The 12,874-nt window shown below is 40.8% G+C and overlaps 2 protein-coding genes across 4 annotated transcripts in view; both read left to right on the forward strand.

The window, feature by feature from the left end:
- The window catches only part of rdgB (retinal degeneration B), a 30,154-nt gene that overhangs the window by 1,031 nt on the left and 16,249 nt on the right, over positions 1-12,874 (forward strand). The gene's annotated exons all lie outside the window — the stretch shown is intronic.
- Positions 3,674-9,607, forward strand: LOC111259789 (uncharacterized). The gene has a single exon (XM_022832017.2). It carries the CDS (start codon positions 6,379-6,381, stop codon positions 8,287-8,289), a length of 1,911 nt encoding a protein of 636 aa, XP_022687752.1. The 5' UTR covers positions 3,674-6,378; the 3' UTR covers positions 8,290-9,607.

Below are 12,874 nucleotides of genomic sequence, written 5' to 3' on the forward strand. Positions count from 1 at the left end.
TCTGGATACGATATGCAGAAGTGTTTTAGTCTGCTGTAGTTTGCCTTGAGTTTATTTGTTAAATGTAAGGTGAAAACGCATAAGTGAATCACTCCTCGTGTGTATCATTCCAACTGATCTAATATAATATCAGCGCATACTACTAGTAACATTGGATTTCATGACATGCATTGCCGTACTGATGTATTTTGATTACTGAGTATAGCTGTAACTTAAGCGCTCGATGGTGACCGAGTCATCATCAAAATATATCGACACTACACAGCCCTATCTGGATTCGCTCTGAATCATACGATTCTGTATAACTAAAATACCGCAACCAACCATTTCAATATTCGTTCTAATCGAGTAACGATTTCATATTTGTTATGGGTAGAGCTACTCTTGATATAACAACTTATGTGCCTGCTTAATTTCAGAGAGTAAGTAATTAGTAGGGTAGAGCAAAGACGTGTCGTGGGCAACTTTCAAATTCGACACGTTTAGTGCAAGCACAGGCCAAACAATGGGATACAGGTAGTGGTAGAACTTTGTGGTAGAATAAGACCAGCTGACAATACGCTTTACAAAGATAACTTGTCGAATTTAAGTTATCCACTGAGACATTGTCTGTTAAGGCAGAGTAGATATCAGCCATCCGAGCAACTGCTGATACTGGACAACCGTTGGTAGATTTGGTAGAGTTGCTTCGCTATAAGCTGGCCATGCTTACTATACTCAGTTCCTGAATATGCCTATTGCCCATTAGAGCCGTCTCAAGTAAAGTGTTCAATATCGTAGGGTAGCATAGGCACCTGGTGTACCGGTGTGCGTGATAATGTGCTGCAAGGTTCAAAGTCTGTACCCAAGTAGCTCATAAATGAAAGCGGCCTTAGGAGTATGTTAAAACAATATCTATCGGTATACTACTAGTATATATTTAATATATAAATAGAGTAATTCTCCCCGCCTAGGGCCATTGTGAAGTGATTAACTTAGCTAGGCCTAGCGGCTAAAGGTAAAAAGTGCAAATGTTATACTTTTTGCCAGTCAATTTCCCTGATTGCAGTGGCAACGCTTCGAATAAGAATAATCGTTTTAAAAGTTCCACTTCATGGTTCTCGTTAGGGCAACACTGGGGCAGACATAAAACAATAGCTTGTTTTATGCACATTTTTAAAATCTGACGTCATGGATCTCTAGACAACCGCAGATATTTTAAACTAGCTAGATCTTTTTAGATGATATTTAATCCTTTAGTCACAGAGCCATTTGCCGTTACCAACGCGTATACCGCTTTGGCGGTGCCATTGACATAGTACTTATGATAATCAGTTGGAGGACCCCCCCCCCCCCCCAGTGGATTAACTAATACTCTTAGCCCTCTCGGCGGTGTTATGAAGATTCTACCAAGCAGCAAGCTTTTCAATTTACCTGAGAATTTTCGTAATTTTACTCACTATAAAATATTAAAATATATAGTTAATTCCCGAAGAACACGCTCCGTTTATTTATTTGTTGTAATTTTATTTTTGTAAGATGAAGCTTCCTGTTTATTCTAACAGCATTCCCTATTCCGCACACAAGATCTCCTTTAAGTCTCTTCAACTCCAAACTAAGTGTTTTGGTAAAATAATCTTGTTTAAGCATGCCACGTATAATATCGTCAAGAGTATAAGCGCTATTGCTAACGTAATCCATGTCCACTTGTTTGGGCAAAGCGTCCACTTATATAGTGGATATTTCTCCACTAGGGGAGAGGGCAATTGGAGGTGACGTCATATTCCTGTAGGGACCCGCTATATTAACCATAGAAGTCTCTCGGGGTAATACTAAACCCGAGAGACTTTGTGCGCCCTACCTCGAAAATGGCTTCCCGACAACTTAGATTCCGCCGCGCCGCTTGGACATTAAATAATTACAGTGATGAAGAAGTTAAAAATTTAAAAGAAAATATTAATCAATTCAGGTACATTGTATGGGGATACGAAATAGCCCCCAATACCGGAACGAAACATCTTCAAGGATATAGTGCACTGGAAAAACCTGCTACTATAGATCGATTTAAAGCGCTCATATCTGAACGAGCACATATTGAGTTCGCGAAAGCATCAGAAGAGAAAAATCGTTAATACTGCATAAAATCGGGCCATTTCGAAGAATATGGACGCATAAACTCTCAAGGCCAACGCAATGATTTATACAATGTAGTCGACACATTATTAGAAAACAAAGACGATCCTATCGGCGCAGTGGCGGAAACACATCCTGTCGCATTTATAAAATTTCATCGCGGTATCAAGGACCTGGCTAATACTCTACGGCTTGGAGCAAAACGTAACCATAGAACTAAATTATGTATTGTATATGGTTACCCCGGCACAGGAAAAGTTTTCGAGTCAGACAGATTTGTGAACAATTATACGGTGAAGATGAGACATTCTACAAAACCCGTGGAGAATGGATTATAACTTTACATAATAATCAAATGTTTCTCGTCTCAGTGGGGGCTACCATTGTTAATCTGAAATTTGTTTAACCCGTAAAAAAATCAATTAATTTGGTCTAATTACTTCTAGAAAATTCTACTAGTAATATTGAATGTTTGTATGCGCTTGTAAACATTTGCCTCTTCCGCTAGCCAAAGCGGAAATAGGCCGAGTGTTAATAATGGCATGTCGTAACCCACATCCTAATGATTTATTATTAGCTGAACTTCACATTTTTCAGTAAATAAGAAGCTCATTATTACGTTCACTTTTATGAGATGCCGTTTCTGTATTGATTGTTTCGTAGCCAACAACATATCGTATGAATATTACATCGTATGTAGACTATGCCTTTCGGGGTAATCCTTTAATGATTGATATTGGTCTGTGACGTCGATATCATGAACTCGTCCTGTTTGGGTATCCAAGTTTAGTCGGCTAATGGACATATTTGTATTGATTTCTACATTGTGCGCGTCGTAGGAATTATTTCTTAGTAATATTCTTAGTTAGAATTATTTCTAAGAAGTATCTTAAATATAGGCGTAACTATATTTACCTTTCGAACAGTACACCCTTTCGTTTCCAATTTGCAACGACTACCTTTCTCAACTAACTAAGGGTATGTTGTCAAAGGGTGCACTTTGAAGAGCTAGAGGCGTCGATTGAGTATCTGAGAGCTATCCATTCCAGGTAGAAACATTTTAGTAAACTGAATTCGACTAATTAAATAGTGTGTATGTGTTTGTGTATATTTCGTAAATCGTTTCTCAATGTGAATTTTTTGCGTGTACTTTTCAATATTTCAACATTTATTCAAAATCTTTATAAAATATTGGGCCTAAGAGCTTTTTCTACTGGAACCTTTAAGCCATTTCTTTACACTATATAATTACTTACTGAAATTGCCGGCCACTCAATTAAGACATCATTTAGCGCTATAGATTATACAATGTATGTGTATCAGAAAATTATTGAACTCTTTAAGCTAGATTTAGCTACCGGATTTTTCACAGTAGCGCTTAGTCGGCCTTGATGTATTGTCTCTGCAATGTATTTCGCAGGTTCAAAGGACTATAATATCATTCGGGTAGTTCTGAAGGACAAGTACATAATAACATTATCTACATAACAAGGGTCATTTTGTGTGTTATTCTCAGGGATCATAGTGCGCTTCCATCGCTCCAAGCGAAAAAGGTAAGCGATTGCCGTCTACATATTGTTGAATCCTCGGATTCAGATAAATTCAGCCGAACGCATGGCCATATGTTTGGGCGATAAAAGCTATGCACATAAGCAAACGTGGTGGAGCCCTCAGTCCGACAAGCCTTCCTACATGCGAGTGCTTAATGTGTATTTTATGTGATCCTTTAAAAGTGTCATAAACACGAACGATCCTCCCTAGATTAAGTCCTTGCGGAAAGTTTGAAATTTCGCGACCTTTTTGAAAAACTAGTTTTCCGTAAAGCTGAACGGAATAAAACTAAATCACTAAAAATACAATTCTTAAGCCTTCGCTTGTGACTGCGTAGATTTTTCTTTTAAGAAGCCTGATAAAAGCTCACAAAAGTTTATATATCTCTATAAAACACTTTACATTAGGTACAACAAAGATTTAGCCAAAATCTGAAAGGCTACACAAATGATCCTGAACATTTGCACTTGATGCCCATTTATTAAAGTCTGTATCTTGTATGAAGCGGACCGAAGTAAACACAAATGTGTAGAAGCTCCGTTTCATTATGCATCGCTAGCCGGCCCTACGCTAGCCTGTTTTGTTATCATCATTGTAATGGCAAAAAACTCGGACGCCTCTTCTTGGAACGCCTCAGTAACCTTGTTTACCATTTGCTGAAAAATTTGACCGGGCGGCTCCGTACGAACGATTGAGAAAGATGGATCTGGAAAAATGCTATACTATATTCATTGCTTCTTCTGTTGCTTGGATTTTTGTCTCGGAAAGTAAGTTTGTCTAAAATTGAACTTAGACCTGCCCTGTGCCTTTGAAGTTAGTAGAATAACGCGTTGAACGAGTAACGTAGACGCAATTGAAACTAAAATTGTCACCGGTGTGTTAGTAACTGTTTAGTGGAGAGACGAAGTCATACTATAGGTCATGTCGCTATTTAATTCCAAGCTCGATTGCACCGAAATGTACGAATGCGACCTCAGAACACTGCATAACATTAGGTAAAGCTGTGACAGTCGTGCCTCTGCTGTGGCGGAGAAGCCGATCATCAGATATGGAGCGACAGAAAGATGACAAAGTCGTAAATCACGTTGACAGTTAGCTTGCACTAGTGGCTCCGCTCCTGTAGTACGCTGTTGATACCACTAGACTCGGCGACCGGCTGTGACAAATCGACAAAATACTTTTGCTGATGCGTTACCCAGAGCGGGATGACACGCACGGAAAGACTGTATACAAACAATAATATCCCTAAGCGTTTTATAGTTTGTTATATGTTGACCTGCACTTTTACGAATGAATGAACACTTATGTTGCACGTTCGATGGGCTGAAGAAGCCCAATTTCTGACCCAAAAATGGGCTAAATGAGACCTGCAGCAATTTGGCCAACCAGGAGTTGACCAATTTCTATGGTACTGGTATTTGAGGTTTTGATGAACCAGCGTAGATATCCATGAAAGGAAATTCGTTGGTGAATATCTATCGAGCTTGCTTTCGACGGTACTCATGTCTGCTAAGAGTAGATCTCGCTTTATTGATTATCACTGTTCGATGCTAAGCTGTAGACGTTTGGCGGTTAGGCGCTGTGCTCGTATGTTAGAATTAGTTCTTCGCATGAAGCTTAATGTGTGCCAAAAAAAATGTTCCATCAGAAAACCCAGCATAGAAATAAATGTGGGTTGTAATATTTCAATGATGGAAAGTGCGGAGTTTGTGCTACCCATTAAGACAATGCGTCAATAAAACAATCAAATTTTGTTGATTGAAAACGGTTGATTGATGCTATCTCTGTACCACCGGATTAAATCCATTTAAAACGGCCAATGGAAAGTGCCTTTCTAGTTAAACAAGTTTACTCACTGGTCGACTTTAGACTGGACCCGTTTCGTAGAACTAAAGGAGCAACATTGAAGCACAGACTGAGTATTGATACAACGATATTAGAGCCCATAATATCGAAATATGTGTGCAATTTATCGCCATAAGGCCTGCGTTAGCCGTATATTACACATTAAAATTACATGAATCGTGCAGTATTGTAAACTCAAAACATTAGGTCTAATAATCCTTAGTAACACAGTAAACGTTCGTCTTTATTCAAAGAACCATTAAAACAAGCGCAGCTAATTGGAGACACGCTCCAGGAACCATTCATTTACATTATCATTATAGGTTGTCATTCTTAAACATTTACTGCTCTGATTTCATAACAAACATTGGTTTGGCAGGCAATATTTCTAAGGACGGGCTCTTTGAGTCTATGCTCCCAAAAAAAAAAGCCTGATTCGATAAAAATTAGTTGTGACTTAAATCGTACAGACTAGATTTGGCACTCATAGACAATTGCAGAGCTTGGAATATTGTGGATCATTCCTTCATAGGAAATCTTATCTATATCTAGTTATATATCGTGGTCCTTTGCTACTTTAGTATGCAGCCCGCAAAACACTTGCCTTACCCTGTGTACATACATATAACATGTTGTCATACACATGTACTCGCGTGAATAAACAAATTATCGTGGAAAGCTTATTTTGCGTTCCATTATATTTTCATCTATACATCTCCTTTTGCTTCCGTGTTAATTGCGGGTATAAAGGCTTCGTCAAATACATGGAAATATGTTTGCATTCGTTTTCCCTTGTTGTTGTTGTTGTTGTTGTTGTTGTTGTTATTATTATTGTGTTTTTGTTGGTTCATTTGTGGGATTATTTACAGGATGGAGGCGGATGATCTGGTGAACTTGGTTGCGGGCGGAAGGGGGAGATCAAAACAGTTTTTACGCCCACTCTTGCAGAAACTTACAGGACAACTACTGGGCGACACCGGAAATGATCACGAGACCGGGAACTCGCCAGGAAATAGTAAAAGAGGTCGACTAAGCGGCAGCGGCCTGCTAAACTTAGTTTCGAATTTTTTTTCACGCGACCACGACGAACCCAGAATCGGAGAAGCTGAAGAGGTTCGTGAAGAAGCGGGTAATGAGTTAACTGTTAACGAGGAATCGAACGGGTGTTGCCGTCAACTACTTGCAGGATACAAGATGCATGTTCTTTTATTTCTGTTCACGTTTGCGTTAACACTTAACTGGTCGGCGACAGCCTATGCCATAACACGGAAGGTGTGTCTTGCTCAAAATATTTCGGCGCATGAAAGTACAGCTCCAGAAGAACTCTGCAAACGGTGGTTACGTTCAGACAAATCAGGAAGCAAAGGATCAGAAGTTTACTCAGTTGAGGACATGATCAAGGGACTGTTTGAGATCCAAGATGTACCCGATTATCAAGCGTTGTCATCGACTTCATCATCAGCAATCACGAATTTGCCAAATGCAAACACAAGTACAACGCATTTAAACCAACAATTGATACACACTGGACGGAAAAGTCACGGGAGAAAAGCTGCAGAAACGGTCGAGCTGTATGCGACTTACCAAGCAATTGTAGCGCTCGTACCGCCAGCGTTGGTAATGATTGTGGTCATATTATCATACCGTGATGAGTTTACTAATTTTCGAACACCTTTGCTTATCGGAATGTTTGGCACTGCATTGTCAACAGCCGCCAATCTTGCGTCATCAAGGTTTCCTGACGCGCCGCTGTTCTACGATACAATCACGCCCTGCGGAGAGATGTTGTGCGGTGGTTTACCTCTCATAATAATGTGCATTTACGTACATGTCGCTTGCAGTGTTCCTTCAAACGGTCGTACAGTAGCGTTCTTTCTTTTGCAAATTTCGTTTACAACGTCGTTCATTACAGCGCGGCTTGTTTCGGCCCTTGTTGTTGAAGCATACACCGAAACACTGAGTCTCTTTATAGTATCGATGATTGTTATCTTGTTGACGTTGATTTTCGCGTATGTTTTCGTTGACCACGTCAAGTTCGAAAAAGACACAGATCAACCGATTCCTCGCCGTCGACATGCACGTGTCAATGGACGTCACCATTCATCGACCGACCCCGTGCTTCTCTCATCACGACTATTCAGTCACCACCATTTGCTACGTTCGGTGCGGGGTCTAGTGCAGGACCAGGCCCAGGGCACCAAATATGAGATGCTTTTTGTGATGGCTACGATCTTCTTTTTTGTGGCTACGACAAACGGATTCGTAGCATGCTTCTTGTTCGAAAACACAAATCAAAGCGAAGTAATCCGTGACTCTTCGATCATCATCGCAATTCTGTTGATCGTTATACCATTTTTTGTAATTATCGTTCGGAAACTTCCATTTGATCCCAACTACACCTTGACATTTATAGGTGTGTTCTCCCTAACGGCCAGCCAGACTTTTCACTTTGCTTCACTAGACGGGGGACAGAACTCTGCGGTGATAAATCGTATTCAGCACGTTCTTCGAACGCTGCTTAGTCTGGCGCCAGCTGGAATGCGAGCTCACGCCGCCAAACTCGTCGAACGTCAGAAATTTGGCAAAATTTTCGGAATGGTTGCGGCGTGTGAGGCTTTGGTTCCATTTATCGGCGTTGCAATGCGTAAAATCATCGGAAGGGGTTTTAGTCAGCTTCCGTTTTTGTTGCTTATGTGGGGCACGTTGCTTATGCTTGGGGTTGGGCAATGCCGACGAAGAAAACCCCAGGTGGCCGTGGAGGCTGTCGATGAAGATGAATGAAAGCAGCCATCGTTAAGTAAGCAAGAGCGCACATTGGAGTAAACGAAAATGATCTGGGTAGTCCGAAGCGGCGTACAGGAAAAGCACTGGCTGTTAAGGGTCGCCAACGAATGGCGACCTTTCAGAAACTTTCCGAATTAGTATCGATTGTAGACTGTGCGATGGAATGCTACCAAGCAACAAACTCTTGTGGTGGGCCCGTAAGCCCATCACTCTTCAAAGCAACATCTTCGGCAACGCAACCGCCAAAACCCCTGACGACGTACACTGTTCGATTGGTCCGATGACGGACCCAGTCAGGCGCCAGTCACATGCTCATAATGTGTTTAAGGAAGCCTCTTTAAACTATTGAAAAGCAGCGTCACTGGGCAGTATCTGATATTATAGGTAATCTACTATTTGCCCGTGTGTAGAAATACCGTGCGGAGTTTTTTGGAAGATTCAGATTGAATTTTCAACACCGGAATACCAGCAGGGATGAAATCAACCTGTGTCGCGTAGATTTAACGACTTGTTTCGAGACAGAAGCGTCGTCTGATTTCTAAGCGTCCTATTTTCTGTTGCAATATATTTGCCTTGACGTTTTTCCACCTTTGATCTTTATTCATTTTATTAATTTCTATCTATATGGAAGCACATTCTCTTTCTTACATGCTTTTGAACAGAATTTGGAATTAATAAATTTGTTTCTGGAGGCTAATGAATATGTGTTCAGCTCAGCTCACGGTTTCCTACTCAAGGTTCGCGGTTGTTTGCGTTTATTAATTAACGCAGCGCAACGGTATACCTCAAAAGATTCATTTGTACCAGAGAATGTTACTATAGGAAGCCAAGACGTCGATGGAAACTCCGAAAAAAACATGAGGTTGTACTGTCCATTAAGTAATGGCGATCTATTAGAGTGCTTGCTGTATATATATGTCATGCCGTGTACGAACTCCGTGGCTTCTTCACAATCGCTCTACGACAGTATACTTGATCTTACAATAGCAGCTGGGTAAATAAAAAGAAACATTTTCATTCGATAAGGCAAGGTTCCTGTATTGTTACATCTGTCAAGGTTTTCATGATACAAACCAATGAGCAGTTAGCTAATAACAATTTTAAATCGTTCGTTTGTAACATGGTAATACATAACTAAAGGTAACCATGTTTAACAGGCGTAAAGTAAAACTAATAAGCGTAACAAAACAACTATGCGTTAGTATGTGTCGCAAAACTGCTGTCGCAAATAAACTTACATTATTTATAATGACAACGGCAACGATGCCTTATGATGTTTATTTAAAACGATCCTGAATAAAAGTCCTTCACCTCATCAGATGGCTATTTTATACTGCTTCTCACTGAATGACTTAGAAAAGGCTGAAGGAAGTTTGCAGTCGTAAGGTTAAATTGTAGGAGGCGAGAACAGTATGTGGCACAGTTACGTTTTCCATCCGGAAAAGTTCCGTGCCACTTCAAAGGAACTTACATTGAACACAAATTGCTTTTTTTGACATAGTAATGCTTATAAATTTAAGATTGGAAAATTCGTTTCAGTATAGCTTCGTTTCGAAACACCATAGTGGGTGTAATCGAAGGGCATCAATGCTTTTCCCGGGGTTTTCTAGCTTAGGGCGAAAGTGAGTCTATTGATGCATCTTAGCTTGTTCCGGTACACCTGGATGTTGCTTGTGGGCAAACTACAGCCTTATTATGAGGTGTCTCGTAGCTTTCACGATCTATTGTGTGTAGCCTGTGGGGTAGCAGTTCCAAATTAAGAATTTCTCAGAATAAGGATCAAGTCAGGGGTTGAGCCTAAAGGTGTATATATGTATATTTTGTAATAAAAAAAGAAAGATATTTTTCAATGCTTAAAATATAACTTCATTTGGTAACCTTTTCAAATGAGCTTGAATAGCGAACTTTCCAGGCGTGAAAAATTACCGCACCTTCATCTAGTAATACTTTGAGCAAGTATTTCCCAAGCATAGATTCGACAACTGTTATACAGATATTATTTTATCACTGTTTATTTTTAACAATGTTAAAATCTCTAAACACATATTGAACGATTTAGTATAAGTTACGACGGCACCATGCTTATACAGTGTAAACATTATGCTGTCATTATTTCGGCAAAGCTTGGATACTAAACAATGATAATCCAGTATTTTCAAAGCAATGCAGCCTCCTGACTAACGCATGATAAAAAAAAAGTTTAGCGAAAAAGGCAGTCTTTATAAACCAGCTGCGAGCAGTTTGCCAGTCCTGTGTGCTGTTGTCTTTGTGTTATCGTAATCCACATGTCCCTACAAATACACAAACATAAAGCATAAAGCAATACGGACCCGACTAAAAGAAGGTACTACCTGTTTCTATAAAATTCTGAGGCGAGAGAGGCCTGTTCGCACTGGAGTCTTACTGTCTAACCAGTCAATCGAGTTGTAGAGACTGGCAGGCAATTCTTCTCGCTCCATTGAACCATATTCTTTAGCCATAACATCGCTTTGAGAAAATCTGCATTAGCGTAGCCATTCTTGTGGCTAGCCAACGCGTGGCTCGGCATTAACGCACATGTCGTGGAGGCGAAAGGCAGCTCTTATATACTGACTTAGCGTTACGTTGGAGTCTAGCAAACCGAACAGCACAACTTTGAACTATAGTCGAGAAAGTTTCCGAATTGTCGATGCTTGCACAGGTAGTAGTAGTAACAGATTCAGCGTGAAGGGGATCAACAGCTGCTGGAAAACTACGCATTGTGCAGCCTCGTGCCTCGTCGGCTCTCAGGGGGTTGGGGAAACAGAAGACTAGTGCCCTCGATTTGCCTGCGACTTAGCTGTCCCGAATCTCCCGTCCCGGGATGACTTCGATGACGATAATACAACGATGATTCCTACGATCACGGCAACTACTAAAGATGGCCCATCATCGGCTTGGAAAGCCACAGCGTCATTCTCCTTCTTATGTTGATCTTCCTGTCCCTTGTCGTCGCGGGTTTGCTTCACAGCTACAGCGGCGACGACTAGGTCTCGTGTTCTTTTTATTCTGCGGGCGCAGTGGCAACGGCGTTAAAGGCAAGGATCAGCTCTCCAACTCTCAAAGCGACGAAGTCAAAGTCTGTGAACGAAGCAGTGAAAACCATACTACCCCACCGATGGCCGTGACTAGGGCATCACAAACGCGCTAAGAAAGAAAGAGAACGAGCGCTAAGGGGGGTGGGGCGATAACACTGATTATAGTTAGGATTGATAGGAGATGAAGATAAGGATGCGACATAGGACGGTAAGGTGCAGCAATAGCAAGAGCTGGAATAGGAGAACGAGATGGAACAGAAATTAAGGTTACACAGGCATGGCGACCGCGATAGAGATTCCACTAACGGAAAAACTTCTGCACCGACCAAGAGAACGTCACACCGGCAATCAAGTGCTGCCGGGCGAGCGGGATTCCGTCCACTAACAGGGGAATGTTGCGAGCTCTGTTCTTAGAGACGTTAGCTAAGCAGTTCTAATTCTTGGCTTAGTCAAACGCGCCGTGTCAATTTTCATCCACATTCTATGTATCGCACGCAACAAACTCGAGTTTCGTTCGCGGTATGGGTCCCTTGGTGCAACTAATGCCCACCAACTGACGGCGTGTCATTGACCACCAGTTAGCTTCCCGTTTTGGAAAGCCATAGCTGCAGTGAGAATCTTTCTTTTTTCGGATTGCCCAATAACTATAACTCAGGCGCGAGCGAGCACTCGGCCAGATGGGGAATCGTCACGGGGCAACGAACAGGGATATACGGTACAAAAGCGTGCGCGATGGACAGTAAAACCCAACATAATCTCTTGACAGCGCAGGCAAAATAACCAGAAAAAAATGCCACCTTTCTGTCAGCCACACCCAGACCATAAGACCCTAGACCTGTTTATTTATCTATTTCAACTTAAATTAAAATAACAGCTGCTTGAGGAAAAAATAGGCACGGGCAAACAGAGTGTTGAAGTATCCTCGCATCTGAGGAAAACTAGCAAACGATAAAAGTTATAATTCAGATTTGTTATAGCTAACGTAAATATTTCATAAAAGTTTCCCTTGAATTATTAACGAATCCGTTATCCATAAGTTGAAAGTTCTACAATTGCTGCAGGTCAGTTGACAATAATCATTTATAATGTGATACCTTGCGCCGAATAAGTTGAGAGCGCATAAATACCCCTTAAAAAAATGTACGTTATGTATGTTCATACTTGTATGTTTCCCCTGCTTTTGTGCGGGATAACAAAAAAATCACGCCTATAATGACTTGGAAGGTATAGAAATATGCAACATACCAGGGAGACATTTGAACTTATTAGTGAAACAAATAGAGTTAAGCAAGCTTAAAATTTCTAGTTGAACATAAAGCTCTTCATTGTAGTGTAAGGTCTTTTATTTGCCTTTCGGTATGAAGCTTTTATGAGTGCGATTTATTAGACGAAGTAGTCTCCAAGAGTTACTTACAATCGACATAGCAAAGGGAAAACAAACTTGTTAGGAAAGATGAAATGCTTAGATTTTCTGTAATTTACGAAGTTGCTGCCATTTTGTCATTGCATTTGTTAGTCCATGAGTG

Source organism: Varroa jacobsoni, unplaced genomic scaffold (assembly GCF_002532875.2).
Source record: "Varroa jacobsoni isolate VJ856 unplaced genomic scaffold, vjacob_1.0 scaffold_367, whole genome shotgun sequence".
Classification (NCBI taxonomy): Eukaryota; Metazoa; Arthropoda; class Arachnida; order Mesostigmata; family Varroidae; genus Varroa; species Varroa jacobsoni.

Excerpts from the sequence above, each read along its gene's own strand:
- LOC111259789 (XM_022832017.2), top strand. The coding sequence starts at position 6,379 with ATGGAGGCGGATGATCTGGTGAACTTGGTTGCGGGCGGAAGGGGGAGA.